The following is a 22,497-nucleotide window of genomic DNA, read 5'->3' as shown; positions in this document are numbered from 1 at the left end:
ACTAGCCCCGCCCATCCATCGGCCCCGCCCAACAGCCCTCTCTTCTTTCGGCCCCACCGCGCCTCAGCCTGCGCTGCGCCTCCAGGCCAGAGGCGTCGCTAAGCCGACCACTGCGCTCCACAAGGACTCAGCGGGCGCTTGAACGGGGGCGGGAGGTGAGGCGGGGTGGAGCGGTGGGGGGCGGTGTCGCCAAGGTAGAGGCGCGGTTGTGGCGGCGGCCGAGCGGTGGTCTTTGCGCCATGGCGGCGTCGGTGTTATGCTGCCTGCGGTGCTGCAGGGACGGCGGGACCGGCCACATTCCTCTGAAGGAGATGCCGGCCGTGCAGCTGGACACGCAGCACATGGGTAAGGCCCTCCCTTCCCCAGACCCAGTGGACCGGAGCGCGGCGGGGGTCGGCGGAGCCGCGCAGTCAGCCTCCGCCGAGTCTCCCTGGGCGACTCTGCTTCGATCCCAGCTGGTATCGCGGACCACCGCGGCCACTGGCCGACTCCTCCCGGCCTGGATGTGTGTTCAAGGCTGAGTGGCTGGGGCTGGCGTCGGGAGAGCTTGGGGTGTCCTCTCCATCTCCTGCAAGCTGCCTCCATCTGAGGTGTCAGGTGTTCCCAGACGAAGGAGGTGGGGCGTCCTCCAGCTCTGTCCGGTGTCCAGACATTTCAGAATGCTTTAGGTTCTAATGTCCTGACAGTCAGATGTTTCTCTTTAGTCCCGTCTTGTATACATTGAAGCTTGTTTTATTGGAAGTAATGCCCCCTCATCTCCTAAAGTCAAAACAAGAAGATGCAGAAAAGCCTGAAGTCGCACCTCAAGTCAGAACATGCCATTTCGACCAAAACCTCTCATTGCTGGGCTCCTCCTTAGTCACTGTTGGAAGCGCTGTAATTTCATCTCACTGGCCTCTTCCCAACAGATCGGGCTATTGCAAAATAAAACAGCACTTTGCTCCTTTGCATCTGTGTTTTTTCCTGCCAGTTCCAAATTGCTATATAACTTATCTAACATTCTTTTCCATCCCTCCTACCCTCATTTATCACCTATTGTTTTCTTTTTAAGACTTTTTCTGTATAGTTACATGCTTCTGGAATATGGTTCTAGCAGGAGAGCTTTCCCAATATAATTATTTAACAGTACTGTTTTAAGTGGATTATTTTATTGTAAATATATTTCTGCACTTTTGATTTTTCTTGCATTGCTGATTGTTTAAAATATGGTGCATTGAAATAAAGGAAATTCTTAATATTTATAACAAAACTCTTACCCATTTTTTTATAATTCTAGAAATACTGTCCATTTCCATGTATCTGTAGCATAGACTAAATGTTTATCATCGTTTACCATCTTCTTTGTGGGTATTTGTAGTACTTTTAATTTTCAGATCTCCTAAGTGTAGTAGAGAATCTCAACACATACATAAATTAGTACACATCTTTATTTTTTATCCATCATCATTTATAGAAACTGATATTCAGATTCTGTAATTTCCCTCAGAAAACATTTTCATTTACTTACTAAACTATGTCTTGAGAGACTGTCTGGTGGCAGGCATTGTCTTAAGTGCCTGGTCTAAGGTAAACGACAGCCCTGCATAGGTCCTCTGGGGCTTATGAGCAGCCTTTGCTCTTCTTCCTCTCTGCTGCTAGACTTTGAATCTCTGTAGTCTGCTCTGTAGAGCACTGTTTTTCTCTGGCCTTGGTCTTTAGAAAGAATCAGTTATTTGTACTCATTCCACTGTTTGCCTTTCTCCAGAGTTGACCTTTCATTTACGCAGTGAATTAAGTAGAGTGATATTCCCAAATTTTCTGCCTTCATGGAAGTTTTTTCTTAACATGTCTACCAGTAACTTCAAGTTCTTCAATCACAGAGAAGCCTGATTTGAGAACTTGAATAAAATGAAAGAGAAGAGAGTATTGCTGAGTTAAAAGAGTTTCAAGCCTGAGTTGAGCTGATTTTATTTTTCTGGTACTGGGGACTAAACCCAGGAGCACTCTACCAGTGAGCTACATCCCCAAGCCCTTCTTATTTGTTTTGAGACCAGGTCTCGATAAGTTGTCTAGGTGATACTCAAACTTTCAATCCTCTGCCTGAGTGCCTCAGTGCTGGGATTATAGACATGCACACCCTGCCTGAGTTAATTTTAGGTCAAATATATGAGAAGCAGATTTAGCCAATATACATGGTTAGGTTTATGAAAGGTTATATAACTAACCCTAAAGAATATAATTACTTTTTTTTTTTTAGCAGTTTCCCTATGTTGCCCAGGGTGGTCTTGAACTACTGGGCTCAAGTAATTCTCCTGCCTCAGCTTGCTTCTTGAGTATTGGAGACCACAAGCTCATCCTTTGCCTTTTTTTTTTTTTTTGTAAAGAAAATAGTCTATATGATTTATATCAAAATGAAACCTCTTCTGGAATAGTGACTTATTTTGATGATGTTATATTGCTTAAAACCATTTTGGAATTCTCTGTGGCATAGGTTTTGTAAAAATTTTAATTGATGGCACATTATGTGAATTGCCTTTTTAGAAATGAATGCCTTCCAAGGTAGCTACTTTGAAAGAGATGTTATTCATTTGGAAATGTCTATTTCTCGTTTGTTATTTTTTTTATTTTAATTTTTTTTTCTTCAGTACCAGGGATTGAACTCAGAACCTTGTGTTTGCCAGGCAGGCTCCACTGAGCTGTGTCACTGGCCCGTATGTCTCACTATATAGTCCAGGTTGGCCTCGGCCTACCAAGTGCTGGGATTACAGGCCTGTGCCACCACACCTGGCTTTCTAATGCTTCTTAAGACATGAATGTGTTTCTGTGGTGTTCTTGCTGTACTCAAGTTTGCCTTGACTTTCCAGAAATACCTTGACTTGCAGTGATTAATAAAACTATGCACATTACATAGATCCTAATACATATCTTTGACCTTAGTAAAGAGAAATAAGCTTAAAATGATTACCTAGTCATTCACAAACACCCCAGGATAAAACTTCTCGGTACCCAACAGAATGCTTTGGAGATAAGAAATAATATTGGAATAAAAGAATAAAAACCTTGTTCAAAGTTGTTTCTGTGATTCCAAATCACAGAACAGACTATTGTTTTGAGAAGCTTCAGATACTTTCATTTAACCCAGGACTTCAGGATGAAATCTGAGATAATGTCTTCTGTTACAGAAGCTGGTTGTTTTAGTATGTGTGGAGGACCACAGACCAGTGCCAACTAAGAGAAAGAAAATACCATTTATTTCCATAATCCTTGGAAATGTGTTTTACTAAGGATGCTTTCCGTTGCAATTAATGAAAACTACAACTCAGAGTTGTTTAAACAACAAAGAAAATTTATTAGTTTATGTAACTGAAAACTAAAAAAGGCAGCACTGGCTTCAGGAAAGATTCAGCACCGCTGAGAATTCAGTTTCTTTTCATTTATTTCCTCTATCTTCTGCTGCTTATTCCTGAAAGCTAGCTCCCGTAGTCCTTTGAAGCAGATCCCTGGACTATTGGCTTCCTCATTAAAGTCCAGCAAGTATGAGAGGATGTTTATCTCAGAGTTCTTTGCAAAAGTCCTGACACTCTCTGATTGTTGTTTGTTGGATCATATAACCATTCTTGATTCAATCACTGTGGCCTAGAGATGTGGAATGTACTCACTGACTTAACCTAGGTCACATGCTGAAGCCAAAGACTGAGTCAGCTTCCTTGGAACTGCTTATCTCCAGAGAGAAGTCTGTCAGGAAAGAGAAAGCAGATGCTACATTTCCACTACAAAGTGCTTAGTACTGCTTATATATTCTTTCATTTCTGTATCAGTTATTTGCTAAGCTAGATGCCAAGTACTGTAGGGTCTTTACCATCAGGGAGGTGCTCTCCAGTTGGAACTAGTAGAAGCATGTGGGGTAGACAACCAAATGCAAATAATTTATGAGGTTCTCTCCCCAAATTTGGGTTTTGATATTTTTATTAGGAGAGAAGTAAGTGCTAATGAATTTTAATAGTCATACAGTAGTACTAAGTTATACCTTAAAAGTTCTTTTTTTTTCTTTTTTTGGTACTAGGGATCAAACTCGGGACCTTGTGCTTTTGAGGCAGGCCGAAGAACCACTGAGCTAAATCCCTAGCCCTCTTAAAAGAAGGTGAAATAGGAAGAAAAGGGGCAAAGGAGAAGGGGAAGTGGGAGGGGTAGGGGAAAGGAAAGAAGGGAATGGAATTAATATGAGAAAATGAAAAAAAGGAAACAAAGTCTTTGTAAATAGGGAGGTATGGAGGGGTTGAAGGGAGGGCAGGGGAAGGGGGAAAAAATAACCAAGAGAGTATGTAAAGGTGCATATCTCCAATGATGAATGTCATTATATTGTACACCTAAAATGTACCAATAAAAGGATATACAAAAAAAAAAAGTTCTTAAGCAGGGCCAGGGATTTAGCTCAGTGGTTCCACCACCTGCCTCGAAAGCACAAGGTCCTGAGTTCAATCACCAGTACCGAAAAAAAAAGAATTAAGCAACCAGTTTGAAATTGTGATACAATCTGATATTTTTTGCATTTCTCTTATGTATTTGTCCGAAATAATTTTTTGTTTAAATATGAATTAACCTTTTTATTACTATTTTGTAATTTTATTTAACCTCCTCTGGAGGAGTCTCACACAATTCTAATACCCAGATTTGTTTTACTTGTACTTTTTGCCAGTGAGATGGTAGTACTGGCCACAGGCCTTGGGAGGCACATGCTTTGGTGTTAAAGGATATATCTTACATATTACAATTATGTTAAGACTCTTGGTGTTCTCTGATATGCATGGCTTTCCAAAACCATGATTCAGAAATGAATTTAGTAGTGGGGTCACCTGTCAAGAGAGCATTTTCCTTCTCTCATCTGTAAATGTTGAGCTGAAATTAAAGTTTTCCATGAGAGTAAAGTACATTGGTTGATGTGAATACCTTGTTTATATCCTTGTCATTGATAATAGCTATCTTGATAAACATTTTTTCTTTCTTTTTTGAGGGGGGGCCCTGGTACCAGGGATTGAACTGAGGACCTTGCGCTTACGAGGCAGGTGCTGTACCACTGAGCTAAATCCCTGGCCCATGATAAATATTTTAAGATCTTAAAATCTGCATTGTTTTCGGCATGAGCTATTTTATCATAGGTGTTTGTTTCTTCCCAATATTCCATGTACAGTACTCTTCAGTTCTTACCTAATGCATTAATATATTGCCTTGTACTTGGTAGACATTCAAATAGTTTTGTTTTGTTTTATTTGGTAATGGGAATCGAACTTAGGACCTTGGCGCTTGCCGGGCAGGCACGGTGCTACATCCTCAGCCCTTAAGCTAGTTTTTATTGGATAGTTTTAATTGATCTGGATAGAATTGAAAAATGTACCAATTTACTAAAGCTTCTTTTAAGTGTTTATGTTTTGGCCTAAATTAAGAGATTTATGAAATATTTGAATTTATTTAGGCTAAAAATGAAAGGAGTCTCTATTTTTACTTTACAAGTGTTTTAATATTCAGTGTAAGAGTTATTAATGTATTTGAAACAGCTTAATGAAACAAGACTCAAGTTACAACTAAATATATGTAAATGTCTTCTCAGAAGAAAACAGTGAAGTAAATATTTAAAGTTAACAATATTCACCTCGCAAGTGCAAGGACCCGAGTTTGATCCCCGGTACCAAAAGAAAAAAACCAAAAAACAATATTCCTATGTTTCAAAGTACTTATATCATCTCTATTTTTTGTGGACTGAGTTAGAAATGAATAAATTAATGCTAATTGTTGGATATGAAAATACAAAACTTTACATATTGTCTGCTTTTTTTTTTTTTTTTTTTAGGAACAGATGTTGTCATTGTAAAAAATGGAAGAAGAATATGTGGAACAGGAGGTTGTTTAGCCAATGCACCTTTACATCAAAACAAAAGCTATTTTGAATTCAAAATCCAATCCACAGGTTAGTATAAAGGTACTTTACTATTAAAAGTCCTAATTGCTTTAAATATTAAGTAATTTTAAATATGTGAAAAAAGATTTAGGAGGTAATTTGCAAACTCTCTCTTAGATGACCTGAGCCTTCTCTTGTATGATCCTGGCTAAAATAGCCAATTTTGTTAAATTAGATTTAGTTTTCTCTTCTATAAAGCAGGGATTATAGGAGCTGCCTTTTCTGCCTCACAGGGTCTATGTATGAAACTGTTTTAAAGGTAGGATATGCTGGATAAATGTAAGGTACCAAGCATTATTAAGGAGTTCTGACTCATCATTTTATTTACTTGGGCATATGAGGTATATAGATTTTTGCTGTTTTATTTTAGGATAAAATTAATCTTTTGATCTTGAGTTTTTCTCTTAACTATCTTTGTGTGTGTGTGTGTGTGTGTGTGTGTGTGTCTGTGTGTGTGTCTGTGTGTATAGTATTGGGGATTGAACCCAGGGGCACTTTACCAATGAGCTACATTCCTAGCCTTTCTAATATTTTATCTTGAGACAGGGTCTTACTAAATGGCCCAAACTATTCTTGAACTTGCAATCTTCCTGCCTCTGCCTCCTAAGTAACTGGGATTACAGGTGTACGGTACCATGCCCATTCTCTTAACTCCTGTTAAGTTGCCCTCATTCAGTGTCTTCTGAAGCAGTCATCATATTTAAAATCCGGAGGAAGTCTAACATCTATACTTCTCCTAAAAATGTATGGCATTTCTTGAATTAAATAGTAATTCTCTCTGATTATTAGGTTAAATTGTGGCAGTATTATTTAGAGGGAAATTTGGCAGGGAGGGAATCTATGTTATACAGAAGTCTCTGGTGAAATACTGTGTGAGTAATATAGGTACAGAGTAAGAAAACTAGAGTAGTGAATCCTACTAATTCCTACTGTTACACAACTCCTTGAATAGTACAAAATGTCTTTCTATATTAGGTTATTTTGTTTTGTTTTGTTCACAGTGCTGAGGATTGAATCCAGAGCCTTGCACATGCCAGGCAAGGACTCTGTCACTCAGCCATATCCTCAGCCCTGTATTTGTTTTGTTTTGTTTGGGGTTTTTGAGACAGGGTCTTGCTCTGTAATTCAGGTTGGCTTTGAACTCACTATGTAGCCCAGGCTGGTGTCAAACTCACCACAGTCCTCCTGCCTCAGCCTCCCAAGTGCTGGGATTACAGGCGTGCACCACCATGCCCGGCAGCCCTATATTAGTTTTAATACTGATTTTCCTCAGTAAATGAAATGCAACTGAATTTGTCCTCTGTTCCATTGTAAGTTAGCTTATTGCTCCAAAATGTCCCTGGTCACGATAATCTTCTCAAATATAACATACTTGTTTCTCAAGTGATACAAATAGTTTTTTAAGCCGTAAGTCTAATAAAAGTTTCTGTGTGGGTTTTCTGTAAAAGGTACTATCCCTAATGATAGCACTAAAATAAAGCATTTGTTGAAATCTACAGCCTTGATACTGCAGTGAAAGCTTGAGGCATTTGGGCCCAGTTCTTCAGGAGTAAGGAGACTCTTTCTGCAAGTGTTTTCCTATAGAATTCATATTTTTACCTCCTGTTACTCTCGTAGTTGTCCAACTTTGGAGGATAAAATATATGCTCAAATTGTTTTGGAGGCCAAGACAGTGAATTCCAGACATGTAACTTTCTGACGATTTCACTTAACCCAGAAAAATTTATATACTGAACATGGCCTTCAGACCATGTATAGCCTATGTATAGAATTTCTTCTGAATTTGCTAAGAACTGAGAAAGAAGCACTTTGAGACAAAATCAAGAGGAGAGGTACTCACTTCAGAAGTTAGCTTAGACCAAACGTAGTTTTTGGTTTGTTTAGTTGATTGGTTATGTTTGAAATCAAATGAGTGAGCATTCTAGGCAAGTACTTTAACATGAGCTACATCCCCAGCCTAACTTACACCACAAGGTTTTTAACTCATCAACTTAAAGTGTTAAATAAAAAATCACTTTATGTATTATTAATTTTCTCCTCTCCATGATATTGTTCATGACATATTAGCTGAGCACAGTAATATCCACTTCTTAGAGGTAGGGCTTTGAAGAACTCCAGGCCACTTAAATCCAATATACAGTATAGCTTTTATTTTTTCCAGTGCTACAGATCTAACCAGGGCCCTGCTCATGCCAAGCAAGCACTCTAACCAGCTCTATAACATTTAAAAAATATATTTTATGAAAATAATAATGATAGGCAGGCATGGTGGTGCACACCTGTGATCCCAGCACTCAGGAGGATGAGGCAGGAAGATCAATGTGAATTCAAGGCCAGCCTGAACTACATAGCAAGACCCTTGTCTCAGGAAAGAAATGAAAAAAAAAGAAAAGTGGTTTTTAATAAAATGGAGTACTACTCAGCCAAAAATATGAGAAATTAGAGACATAGCTAAATGGATGCACATTGAGGCGATCCTCTTAAGTGAAATAAATAGGACACACATGAGTAAATACCAAATAGTTTCTCTAGTGTGAGAAATTGAAAGTGTAAATAAAGACTAAAAGGTATAATAGATAATGTGAAACAGGAAGAAAAGGGGCAAAGGGGAAGGGGAAGTGAGAGGGGAAGGGGAAGTGGGAGGGGTAGGGGAAAGGAAAGAAGGAAATGGAATTAATATGAGAAAATGAAAAAATGGAACCAAAGTCTTTGTAAATAGGGAGGGATGCAGGGGTTGAAGGGAGGGCAGGAGAATGGGGAAAAAATAAGAACCAAGGAAGATTATGTAAAGGTGCATATCTCCAATGATGAATGTCATTATATTGTATACCTAAAATGTACCAATAAAATTAATTTTAAAAATAACTCCTTTATATATGCATTCTTCAGATTTTGGGGGCATGTAAACTATTATATTTTCAGGAATCTGGGGTATTGGTGTTGCAACTCAGAAGGTTAACCTGAATCAGATTCCTCTTGGCCGAGACATGCATAGTCTTGTGATGAGAAATGATGGAGCCCTGTATCACAACAATGAAGAGAAAAATAGGCTACCAGCGAACAGCCTTCCACAGGAGGGAGACGTGGTGGTGAGTCTCTTGATGAAGTTCATGTCCACTGCAAATAATTAAACTTGAGCAGTTTTTGAGTAGATGCAGTTTTGCCTGGGGCTTTATAGTTTGGATTCTAAAGCCCTGGGATTAAATCTAATGAGATGATACAGTTTCCAGAGAGAGCAATTTACGTAGGTGCTCTTGTGGAGCTGCTACAGTCCAGGACATCAGGGCGAGCCCTTATTTCCTTCTACTCAGGAGAATTAGTGACAAGTGAGCTGTTGAGCAGTATTTCCTACTTCTTTCACATCAGAGAAAACTTGGCCCACAATTTTAAAAGTCTGCTGGATTCATACTAGAAAATAGATATTTTTGTGGCTGGATATCTCCGAGAGAAAATTTTTGTATTTCTTCATTTGTTATAAACATCTGTTAGAACAACATTTTACCCAAAGTGTTGGTCTTTATTAAATTTAATGTAATTGAATTTCCTCCACTTCAGAATTCTTCCAAAGAATGGACCCGAAATTCAAAGACTTGATTGTAGAAAGATTTTTTAGAGAGTACCATATTATTAAGACCTCTATTTTTATTTTCAGTGGCATACATTTAACTCTATACCAAAGCCACCAATGGAAGATATAGCACAAAGTCCCTTTTTTGTCTTTCCTGGACACTTCTTGTCATCCCATATTATCCACAAAGTCCAGGCTTTAGCTATTGATTAAGAACCGAGTTCTAGAGTCTCTTTAGCTAGGGTGCTCCTGTACACAAAACCTTGGGTTTCTGGCTCTCTGGTATCAAAATGAAGTTTTCTAGTAATAAGATGACCCAGACCAGACCAATACAGGTTTTTTATTAAAGGAATGTGCAGCGTTTTAAAATATTGAATAAAAATGTGGGAATTAAGGGGGTTTTATTTGTTTGTATGTTTTTGGTGGTACTCGGGATTAAACCCAGGGAGTGCTAAGCTACATCACCACTCTTAAAAATTTTATTTTGAGACAGGGTCTAACTTGTCCTAGGTGGCCTCAAACTTGAGATCCTCCTGCCTCAGCCTGCTGAGTAGTTGGGATTACAGGTGTATACCACCATGCCTTATGGGAATTAAATTTTTAATTATGGTCTGATCATCTCTTTTCTGCCACTTAAAAAAATGAAGAACAGTTTTCAATAGTTGTAAGTTTATTTTTTCTGAATTAACTAAAGAAAAATGGAGAAAAGGTATAAATCATTTTTAAAATCTGCTTTTCTAAGATTTCCCATAGAATTGTTGATTCTGTGTTTATAGATCATCACCAGATGTCCATAATACAGAACATCCTTATTTCTAATAGTTATTTCTTAAGAGAATCTTGGGTTTTGGGGGGTTTTTTTGTACCGGAGATCAAACTCAGTCCTTGCGCTTGCGAGGCAGGTGGTGGAACCACTGAGCTAAATCCCTGGCCCTTCTTAAAAGAGAATCTTAAAGTGTGGTTGAGGTTGTCAGCCTGTTTACACTAAAAGATGAAATTTCAACATAATAAAGAATAATCAGTAACAAATGTCTTCCTTTGTTGGTATACTGAATTTCTGTGTGTTATTTTTGCCTTCCTATCTCATTCATTGAAATGACTAATATCACAAACTGACAGATTTAAGAATGCCTTATTTATGTATTTATTTATTTATTTATTTTTAAGAGTGGTGAAGGTTTATTGAGAAATAGTTCCTGAGAGATAGGAGGGGTCCCAAAACTGTGTGGCTGAGGTCCTTTTTCAGGGGTAAAAGTCCCAAATGTGAGTACAACATGGATCAAACTATAATCAACCAATAAGATTACAAGTATAGTGTATTAGCTAATATTGATCCTATAGGGAAGCAGTCATGTAGCAAGAGTATATAGCTGATATCATAAACCTTGGCCTACCTATGACTTCTAAAACGGGAACATCTGATGCTCGCTTCGGCAGCACATATACTAAAACAGGAACATCTAGGGAAGGGATTGGTCCAGGTACTCTGGTCACCCACCCAGGTGTCTGATGCATATCTGGGCTTAATGGACTAGCTACTACTAATTACGGTTCTGCTTATCCCTTAGGGAAGTATGTAAGTTGGGCCATTGTGACTTTATTTTGAGACCTTGCCTTTTTCAGATGCACCTCTAGCCACAATTCTGATATCTGCATTGTTTACTGACTTCTGGAGAGCCCAGTTCCTTTCTGACTGTATATTAATTTTTATCTAACTTAGCCCTTATACTCTTCCTCCTTCTGAAGAAGTATCCCTAATTTTGATTAGGGGAGAATGGGTAAAGTTTCAATCTAGCTGCTTCGAGCTAAGAAAGGTCAGTGTAGGGGAGATCACAGTCAGGGACCTTCTCCAGAGAGCTAAACTAATGGGCCTTGGATAGAAGTCATGTTGCAGTTTAGCAGTTATGAACTCCCTTTACAAGGTCAATCTAGTGGATTCTGGTAAAAGGAATCTGGCACATTTGTCCATCTGCGTGATCACTTGGAATTTAGCATCCTCTAGGCAAGAATAAACAGATTTTTCCAAGAATTTAAAGCACTTAAAATCAGCATGAGCACTAAAATGGAAAGGTAGATTGGGGAAAAGAGCCATGTCCAGACACTGCTCTTAAAGGATTGGGATAGCAATTGTAACCAGCTGTTTCCTAGACCTCTCTACTGATGGAGGTTATCTATAAGTCCGATTTTTTTTTTGTCACAAGTCCCTCCAGTTTTAGCTGTAAAAAGATGGAGAGTTCAGTGGTTTTGAAGGACAGTTTTAGCTAAGGAATTTAAAGACTTGTGGAGCTTTTATAGCTACATGTTGTAGCTTTTTAGCCTCATTGAACATAACAGTGGTCAGCTACAGGTGTAGCTGGAAACTGACAGCAGGGTTAGTGATGGAAGCCCCTTTCTACATCTAGCCTTTATTGCTACCATATTACTTTTATGCATCTTTTGGTTATACTTTTTGCTGGGTGTTTTAAAACCAAGTTAAAGTAAGACTTGTGTTAATCAAAATTAACCTCTCACTATATATCGAGGTCAGTTAAATCTCCTCAGACATTACTACAGAGCCCCTATAGCTCCTCTGTCATTGTCAGGCACCAGGATGGGTCATAGTTTTGCTTGACCATGTAGCTTCCTGTGAAAACATGGGAGACTTTTCCCTCTTTGGTTACCCTCCTTTTGGAACACTGTCCATGGTTGGCTCTTGTTCTGTGGGGTTCAACAGTTTCCCTACTCGGGAGCTTGGGTTACTCAACAAAGTTGTAGGACCTTGTGGAAAAGTCCCCTCATGTCCTGTGTCCATGTTGACCTTGGAGGGCCAAGGCCAAAATACTGGCTGTCCTTTTAGCCCAGTTATCTTTCTAGTTCTCATCTCTAAACCTCAGTTGTTGAACACCCAGAAGAGATCTGTTACATCAGTGTTATAGTGAGAGGAGTAGGTTTAATTTTATGATCTTATCTAGATACTGAGCATATTGAAATATATAGTATAACCAATGAATTGTTATTTCTATACTGATCATGGTTGTCTTAGAAGTTGAATCTCTGCAGACTGCTAACATATAACAATTACAAAGTTTTACAGAGAAAACTTGAAATCAAGGGCAATGTAACATTTTACCATGGCAATCATAATGACATTATTATCTCTGAAACACATTTAAAATTTCATTTTAGTACAAAATTACTTTTTAGTCAGTTACCTTTATCTAATTATAAAATATTAAATAGCATAAAGAAATTTTTACCTAATTTGTTATCTTTTAACCATTTTCTGTTACCAAAGTGACATTGAAGTAGAATGTACTTGTTTATAGATGTACTTTACAAATTATTAATGCCTAATCTCTAGTCATTAGAGTGATATTGTCTGGACTGCACAATGTTTAGGTACCTCTAACTGTTATAACACAATTACAAACAATCACACAAGCACAAGCTTGTGTATCTGTGTTATCTTGCTGGCTGTCACATATTGGACTGGCATGCACATTTTATCACATGTAGCTGTAACACAAGTAAGAGAAAACCAGATGCTTGAGCCTAAAAAAGTTTATCATCATAAACAACTTCAGCCTGGAAGTCCCCATTATGATATGTTCTTTCAGTTTGTATCTTCGGGAATCATAAAAATATTTAATATACCATTAGGTTAGCAATAATTAGTATAATCATTTTAACAGAAAAGTTAAGGCATAAGCAACTGATAAACAAAAGATGACAATTTTTGATTACCTAAAATAAATTATAATCCAGAATCCAGTCAAAATATTTAGGAGTACCATGAAACAAAAGAAAACTCTTACACCTCCTTCCATTTATCTTGCTGGGGTCCTCCAAAATGATACAGGAGAAATATATGTCAGATGTGCCAGTTTGTGTCCCATGAAATCAAAGAATGAATTTGAAAGGACAGAGTAGGTTAAAAGGAGGAAAGGTTTATTGGAGAATAGGAATAGCTCCTGAGAGATAGGAGGGGGTCCCAAGAATGCCATTTTTAGTCTGTCAGCATTGTAAAATTAGACTTGAGTTTGCATGCTCATTCTGATAAATGGAAAACTAAAAATGTGAACTATACGCTGAATTAAGAAAAATAAAACATTATCCTATATATTAACTTTACCTTCCTACTTCAAACACATGAGAAAAAAATTTGCCAAATTGTTGACAGTGGCATTGGAAAAATAAAATAAATTATGAGACAATAATTGCAATAAATTGTGCTGCCAAAACTGGGTGGTAAAAGGTGCCTGGATTACAAACTACTTTTCTGAGCTACTAGACTTCCTGTAGTCCTATAGAATGACATACTTTCTTTTTCATGTGATTTTGTATGTGTTTTTTTTTAATGAAAAAAAAAAACTTAATTGCAGGCATCAGTTAACTTTTTCACTATTATGTTTCAACACATACTAAAAGGCTATCCATATACTATTTTTCTTTCTCAGTGTTCCTTAACTATTTAATAAATTATTATTTAATCTAATTCTGGCTTTGCTAAAATTTAAAGAGAATTCTTCCTAGCACTTACTATATTGATTTTTCTGGACCTTTGCTCTCTTACCTGGAAAGGGAGGGATTAAGACTATATGGCGGTGGCACACACCTGTGAACGCAGCACTCTGGGAGGCTGAGGCAGGGAGGATGAGTGTTCTAGCTAAGCCTGGGCGATTTTGTGAGTTAAGGGACTCCGTCTCAAAATTTCAAATGATTGAGATCCGGGCATTTAGCTCAGTGGTTCTGCTGCTTGCCTCGCAAGCGCAAGGTCCCAAGTTCAATCCCTGGTACCAAAAAAATAAAAAATTTTTTTCAAAAGATTGTAAAAAGGCTATTGATGTAGGTCAGTGCAGAAGCCCTGGGTTAAGTCCCTAGTGCTGCTAAAAAAATAAAAAACGAATCATGGGTCATAGACCTAAATGTAACAGCTAAAACTATAAAGCCTTTAGGCTGAGCATGGTGGTGCAGGCCTGTAATCCTAGCACTCTGGGAGGCTGAAGCAGGAAGATCACAAGTTTGAGCCCAGCCTGTGCAACTTAGCAACATAGCAAGACTGTCTTAGTTACTTTCTTATTGCTGGGACAAAATACCTGACACCTACAAGTTAAAGGTGAAGAGGTTTACTTTGGCTCACAGCTTGTAGAGATTTCAGTCCATAGTTGGCTGGTTCCAAGGCAGGGTGTCATGGCAGAGGAGAAGCAGTTCATGGCACAGCTGGTAGAAAGCAAAGAAAGGATCAAGAGAGGAGGAGGGATTTATATACCCTTCCAGGCCATGCCCCCAGTGACCTACCTCTTCCCACCAGGCTTTAACCCCCAGTATCACACCCAGATATAAACCCATCAGTGGAGTAATCCAGTACCACATACCCATGATCCAGTCACCTCCAAAATCCCTACCTATGAGCTCATGAGGCTTTGAGGTGACATCTAGATATAAACCATAACAAGGACCTTGTCTCAAAAAAAGTTGGGGGAGGGGCTGGTGATGTCACTCAGGTGGGAAGACCCTGGGTTTAATCCCCAGTGCCCCACACCCCAAAAGACTAGATGATCTGTGAGCTCTTTTTATACCACTAAAAAGCTTTTGATATAATTGATCCAGTTCAGAAATCCTTGAGGTGATTGGCTTCTTGGTCTCTGATGATTGAATATCTCTGGTATCTATTTTTAATTCTTTAAAGGAAAGATGTCTTGTTGGTATCCCTTATGTGAAATGCTTGGGACCAGAAGTATTTCTGATTTCAGGTTGTTTTGGATATTGGAATATTTTGCATATACTTAATGAGATATTTTAGGGGTAGGACCCAAGCATAAACATGAAATTCATTTGTTTCATTTATACCTATACACATAGCCTGAAGGTAATCTGTACAACATTTTTTAGTGTACTTGTGTTTTGAGGTCTGGTGTAGAATTTCCTACTTGTGGCATCATGTCAACATTAAAGTAAGTTTCAGAATTTGAAACATTTCAGATTTCAGATTAAGAAGAAGTGTTCTGAAGCCAACATGAATTTGTTTAAACCTCAGCTCTGCTACTTTCTAGTTGTGCAACCTTAGGTAAATTACTTAATCTTTCTGTGCTCTAGCTTCTTCATCTGTAAAATGAGGTTAATAATATCTATCTTGTGAGGATTACATGAGTAAATATAACCATCTAGAATATTGCTTGGTTTGTAATAGGGCCTGTCATGTTTTTCAGCATTTTAATAATAACAATTATGACTAATTGTGATATTTTACCATCAATGGTATATAAAGTAATATTTTTTCCATTTTTTTATTTGAAATACGTGAAGCTGTTGTTTTTCTGTTTTTTAACTTGACACTAGCTACCAGTCATATTTAATTGTAAATATTAGCTTCACTTTAGTAAAATACTTGACATATTTGAGGCCAGAGTAAAGAAATTTGGAAATGTATGATTTCTTTTTGAAAATAAGTTGCACAAAGATATTTCTTCATAACTTGAGAAAAGTGGCATGTATGCACTAAGCCCTAATAGTGAAACCTGCTTTCCCCTCTTAAGATCAAATCCTATATAGAGAGCAGTGTTTTCTTAATGAGTTTTAAAAGTCTCTCTGATCATGGTATGTAGCATTTATATCACCTTATATTCAAAATAGAATCTCTATTTTGGACTTTCAAGGTGTTACCTGATCTTTTTCCTCCATATAATCACTACTTTGTGTGTGTGTGTGTGTGTGTGTGTGTGTGTGTGTGGTACTAGGAGTTGAACACAGGGCTTTCACACTCAGCTATATCTCCAGCCCTTTCACATTTTTTATTTTGAGACAGGGTCTCACTAAGTTGCTAGGTTGGGCCAGGGATTTAGCTCAGTGGCACAATGCCTGCCTTGCTTGGCCACTACTGATATCTTAAGTTCAGTTCTAGTGGAATTATACCAAACTGTGAACCCTTAATGAAAACAACTGTAACCTTATGCTGTTTTTTGTGTTTCTATGCTTCCCAATCATTGATTTCTGGCTGTTGAGGTACTTATGGAGCATTTATATTTTTATCCTTTTTAACTTTTCTTTCCTTCATAGGGTATTACATATGACCATGTAGAATTAAATGTATATTTGAATGGAAAAAACATGCATTGTCCAGCATCAGGTATACGAGGGACAGTGTATCCAGTTGTTTATGGTAAGCTAAAATATTTCTCATATATTAGATATATGTTAACATTTGTTTGGCATTTATATTAATTTTATAATGTATATTAATTGTATAAGTCATATTTATTAATTGTAAAAGTTATTCCTAAGTCTGGACAAGTTGTTAATAAGGGCCTTTTTATATGTATTGAATATACTCAGTAGTCTATTCCATTCCCATTTTTGCAGAATTAAAGATAATACAGTGGTACCTCAGTTCATGAACTTAATTCTTTCCACGATTCTGATTGCGAACCAAATTGGATGGAAACTGAATCAAATTTCCCCATAAGATCAACATCGAACCTAACCATTGAATTTGATTTGGTTCACATTCAGTTTGGTTTGCAACCAGAATCATAGAAAGAATTAAATTTGTGAACCAAAGTACCACTATTTATTTCCCATATGTTAAAAAAATAACTTGCTAAACAGTGACTATGCTTAAGTATGCAATACCTATATTCTCTTATTCATCATATATTCTTATGTTCAGTAAAGATTTCTTTTTTGTTTTTTCCAGTACTGGGGATTGAACTCAGGACTTTGCACTTGCGAGGCAGGCGCAGTGCCACTGAGCTAAATCCCTGGCATTCAGTAAAGTTTGTACTGAATTTACAAAGCTTTTTCTGCCATACATTAAGAAGGATTAAATGACCAAGAAATGTAAAGGGATAGGAATTTTATGTAGATTGAGCATTTACTACCTTTATAAAATACCTAAATGATAGCACACTTCTGAAAGAAATTATAATTTAGAGGGGTTAGGGATTTAGCTCAGTGGTTCTGCTACCTGCCTTGCAAGCGCAAGGTCCCAAGTTTGATGCCCGTTACCAAAAAAAAAAAGAAATTATAATTTAGAATAGTATTGTTTTGCTTTTGGTAGCCATAAGTGGTATCATTTCTGTATAGGTGTGTCCCTCCAACAATTAGGTTGCTTAAGAGATATTCTATACCACTTAACTACCTTAAATTTTATTATAGAAAATTTCAAACATGTACAGAAGAGAATAGTATAATGAATCCTCAGATACCCATTACCTATCTTCAAACAGTTATCATCTTGTAGGCCAATTGGGTTTCATCTATCCACAACACTTCTGTTCTTCGCCTCCCTTCTTTATATTGTTCTGAGGCAAATTCCAGACATTGTATCATTTTGTTCATATATATTTTATATTTATCTCTAAAAACGTGTATCTTTTTTTTTGGTTTTTGTTTTTCATTTTGGTTTTTTGTTTTTTATGGTACTGGAGAATGAACTCAGTGCTGCACTACCTCCCTAGCCCTTTTTTTATTTTGAGACAGCATCTTGCTAAATTGCCCTGGTTGGCTTCAAATTTGTAATTCATCTGCTGCAGCCTCATGAGTAACTGGGATAACAGGCATGTACCAAAACACCAGCTCTGTGTATCTTTTGTTTAAAAAAAAAAAAAAAAAAACAGCCACAGTGTCTTTATCACTCTGTTCTGCTGTATTTTTATGTTATCAACTTTAAATCAATAGTGTATGATTTTTCTGCTTGTAGTTTTAGTCACTTTAAAATACTTTCTTATTTAATTACTTTGGGTCTTGTATTTGGGTCATAATGAAGACTAATAATTTTTTTGTGGTAATTTACAATAAAGATAGGAGTGTTGGTAATGACAGACTGGGATGTCAGAAAAGTGTGCAATAACAAATATAAATATGTAATAATATGATAATAACCAAAGTTTGTGATTAACTTTTTAGTTAGGGTTTTCATTAATCTTTTCTCCTAAAATTACTTTAAAAATTTTTTTGGCCTTACTGGGGATTGAACCCAGGGCTTCACAATGCTAGACACTCTACCACTGAGCTATATTCCCATCCCTTTTTTAAACTTTTATTTTGAGATAAGGTTTCACTAACTTGCCCAGTCTGGCCTTGAGCTAGCAATCCTTTTGCTTCAGCCTTCTTAGCTGGAATTACAGGTATGTGCCACCACACCTGGCCCAAAAATTCTCTTTCAATTATATTACTTTTTGTGTCTTTACATGTAAAAGTGTGTTTTAAACTCAGTTTGCTTAGTGTTGTGGGTAAGACTAAAAGTAATTCCTTTGCTTACTTAAATAAATGAAAATGCACCTTAGTATATTAAATAGTTTATTCTGGGAAATGAAATAACTATCCATAATTTATGCAAAAGAGTGTACAAAATAAAATTATTCTAAAGCCCTTCTTTTATTTAGCATTACTTTTTTTTGGTACCAGGGATCAAACTCAGGACCTTGTGCTTACAAGGCAGGCACGGTGCCACTGAGCTAAATCCCTGGCCCCTAGCATTACTTTTAATGGAGCAAATTTGTTGTTGTGGTTTTTTTTTTTGGTACCGGGGATCGAACTAGGGACCTTGTGCTTGCGAGGCAGGTGGAGGAACCACTGAGCTAAATCCTTGGCCCTTAATGGAGCAAATTTATAGATAGTAAACTGTATGTGATGAATTATATTTTTCATAAATCGAATTTCATAAATCAATCCAGTTAAACCAAAAATTTTAGTAACCTGTACTAAAATAAAAATAAAACCTACCTTCCTTACCCTTTGTCCTCTATCCCATCCCTAATCCTAGAACAATCCACTCATTCATTCAGTCTGTTCTTAAACTCAACCTACAGAGAGAAAAAACTGCATAACAGTGATGAAATATTATTAAAAAGTCATGACTAAGCTGGGCATGGTGGCGCACTCCTATAATCCCAGCACTTGGGAGGCTGAGGCAGGAAGATTGTCCCGAGTTTGAGGCCTCCTGGGCTATATAGGGAGTTCAAGGCCAGCCTCAACTATGTAGTGTATTAGTCTTTGTATGAATATACACACTCATTTTTCTTGAGACAGTACTGGTAAAAACATGTAGAAGAAGCTGAATTAGGCCGGTAGGCTAGTTCACAGTAGTGTATCAATGTCAGCTTCCTGGTTTGGATGTTGTGCTATAGTCCTGTAAGATGTTACCACCATAAAGAATACATAAGACTCCCTGTAAAATGTTTGCAACTATCTATAATCTACAATTTTTTCAAAATAGATCATTATTAATACATCTTAATTGTATAAAATTGAAGACGTACAGATAGGCAAATATAAAAAAAACTCACCTGTATTTCCACCATCTAGAGATAATATTAGTACTTTTTGTACTTAAGAGACATTATCTAGTCTGATCTCAAACTCCTGGGCTCAAGAGAGCCTTTTGTCTCAAGCCTCCTGAAGCTGGGAATGCAGGTGTACACCACTGAACCCAGCTTGGGATAATTATTAATAATTTTTTGATTAATATATTTCTAGTGTTTTTGGTAAATTTTGTTCTTTGTTGCAGCTATTTTTATCTAATACATTTTGTAACCCAGACAGCAGATACAGTTATTCTTCTTGCTTATTAATGTTATGGTTTTAGAAAAAGTTTATTTTACTTTTTAAATTTTGTTGTGGTACTGAGGATAGAACCCAGTGTTCCACACATACTAAGCACGCACTCATACATAGCCTGAAAAGTTAACTTTATAATTATGTATTCATTCAAATTAAGATGTTTGCTTCTAATTTATTTTCTTTCTTTTTCTATCCTCTAGTTGATGACAGTGCAATTTTGGATTGCCAGTTCAGTGAATTTTATCATACTCCTCCACCTGGTTTTGAAAAAATACTATTTGAGCAGCAGATCTTTTGAATGTATTTGTTTTTGAACCTTCTATTTCTGCACTGTTAAACGTGTTTACCATATAGTAAAGCTTTACTTGATCTATAGATAAAAATATATTCTTAAAAAATTGCTTGTTAATGTTGTCTGGGGAACCAGTATATTCAATACACACCCAAAAATTTTGATTTAAAATACTTATGCTTTGTGATATGAAAATCAGCATTTTTGGGCAATTTACTTAATTCTTATTTAAATAAATAGAACTATAGGCTTGATTAACAGTATTACATAGTAATATATTAAAAGGGACTTTCTTATATAAAATATTCATACTGATAGTGATGTAGAGTTGGGTAGTTTTTTCTGTCATTCTGAAATTTAGGCCTCATTAATTATTTTAAGTGTGTAGTCCAGTAATTTTGTTTGTCTGTCCTCTTTTATATACAATAGAACATTTGGCAGAAATTTATGTTATTGGCAACTTCATTTTTGGCAGTCTATTTACCATGTTAATGTACCACTTTTCTTAAAACTTAAATTGCTTATTTTGTTGTGTTATATCACTGTTTTTGATTTGCTTTATGAAAGAGGATAAACAGTAATGATTAGAGCATTTTGTTGAAGACCATCATGCTGTGTAATTTCAATACCAGAGTAAGTAATGGTTGATTAGTGGTGTAGTTTACACTGGCAGTCATTTAGAACAGTGTGATGCTTTAAATTTAAATGAGACTATTCTTTCAAGAACTTTTATTTAAATCTGTGTTTTCTATAAGGAATAACAAAATAATAGCAATTAAAGAACATTCATTACTCTATTGATTGCATTCTTGTTTTGTCAATATACAGTAAATTTATTGCACAATTGATTATTTTAGAAGTTTAGGTACTATATAAGTGCATCCTCTCCATGATCTAGTTTCCAGTGAGTCATTGTCCTTTTGTTAACCCCCTACTGAACTGAACAAATCACATCTTTAGGTACATTTGCTTTTCAAATATGCACGTGCAGGATGCATATGTTTCACTCCTTTTATCCACAAGCAGCAATACAATGTGTTGTGCTAGAAAAACATGGACATTAGAATTGGAAGGAGATCTGAATTGTAGTTCTGCTGTCTAATACCATTGTCTCTCAGGTGAGCTCCTCAGTGCCTCTAAGCTCCAGGTTTCTCCACTTAAAGTGTAAACATACTGATTTATTAAGATTCTGTAACTAGTTAATAAGATAGTGTATGTAAAACACCTTGATTATCATACACACTGAATAAATGCAGTTTCCTTGTCTGTGAATCAGTGGTTTTCACACTGTGCCTCAGGCCTGCAGCATCACCTGATATCTTGTTAGCGTAATGGACACGCCAGCCCCATCCCAAACCCCTAAATCAGAAACAGCTGGGGATGGCGCCCGGGAATCTTTGTTTGAGCACCCAGACAGATCTGATACATACTAAAATTTGAATACTACTCAGGAGAGGATTCTTTGAGAAAGATTGCCTGATAAAAATTTTCTAAGAATCTAAGACAGTTTATTTTTACTCATAAGCTAGAAAAATCCTACACAATACTTATTACTTGGTAGATAAAATATGATACTATGTTTTGAAAATATAGATATCCTTGAGGAACATACCTACTCACATATAAACACCCACACATTTTACCTATAAAGATATATGGAATTGAACTAGCTATGTGTTATTTATGTATTTTTTATCTGACCTTATGTTATAGTAATTTTTATTCATAAAGAACATACTGTCTTGGCAAAGTGTATTAAAGTGACTATGTTATCTACCTCTTAGTTTTTATTTTGTTTTGTTCTAGTGCATGTTTATAATACAGAACAGTGCTGCTCATTTGAGGGAACTGATACACGCATATAACATATCTTGCTCATTTTTAATTCTTTTACTGGTTTCCCCCTTTAAACTTGACCACCACCCCTGGGGGTTAAACCCAGGTCCCCACACATACATAGTAGGCAAGAACTTTACCACTGAGCTGCATCCCAACTTAGTTATATTTTTAAAAGCCAACTTCTTTTTTTCTTTTGTGGTACTGGGTATTGAATCACATTGAGCGACATCCCCAGCCCTTTTTTATTTAAACTTTTGAGACAAGTTCTCATAAGTAACTGAACTGTATAGGCTAGGCTTGAATTTATGGTCCTTTTCAGCCTCCCAG

At 36.8% G+C, this 22,497-nt stretch overlaps 1 protein-coding gene across 1 annotated transcript; it reads left to right on the top strand.

Annotated features, from left to right (window-relative positions):
• Window positions 1-88: 88 nt before the first annotated feature.
• Window positions 89-22,107, top strand: Spryd7 (SPRY domain containing 7). Its single transcript, XM_087197364.1, has 5 exons — window positions 89-345; window positions 5,825-5,941; window positions 8,855-9,021; window positions 16,536-16,638; window positions 20,240-22,107. The coding sequence occupies exons 1-5, from the start codon at window positions 240-242 to the stop codon at window positions 20,335-20,337; spliced, it is 591 nt and encodes a 196-aa protein (XP_087053490.1). The 5' UTR covers window positions 89-239; the 3' UTR covers window positions 20,338-22,107.
• Window positions 22,108-22,497: the final 390 nt, after the last annotated feature.

The sequence above is a fragment of the Heterocephalus glaber genome, unplaced genomic scaffold (genome assembly GCF_053883595.1).
Source record: "Heterocephalus glaber isolate CG9 unplaced genomic scaffold, H.glaber_assembly_v1.0 deba00001666, whole genome shotgun sequence".
Taxonomy (NCBI): domain Eukaryota; kingdom Metazoa; phylum Chordata; class Mammalia; order Rodentia; family Bathyergidae; genus Heterocephalus; species Heterocephalus glaber.
The sequence above is the reverse complement of the archived record's forward strand: the minus strand, read 5'-3'. Positions and strand labels throughout refer to the sequence as shown.

Coding starts and splice junctions, on each gene's coding strand:
- Spryd7 (XM_087197364.1), top strand. CDS start 240: ATGGCGGCGTCGGTGTTATGCTGCCTGCGGTGCTGCAGGGACGGCGGG. Junction 9,022..16,535: donor CACAGGAGGGAGACGTGGTG/GTGAGTCTCTTG, acceptor TTTCCTTCATAG/GGTATTACATATGACCATGT. Junction 16,639..20,239: donor AGTGTATCCAGTTGTTTATG/GTAAGCTAAAAT, acceptor TCTATCCTCTAG/TTGATGACAGTGCAATTTTG.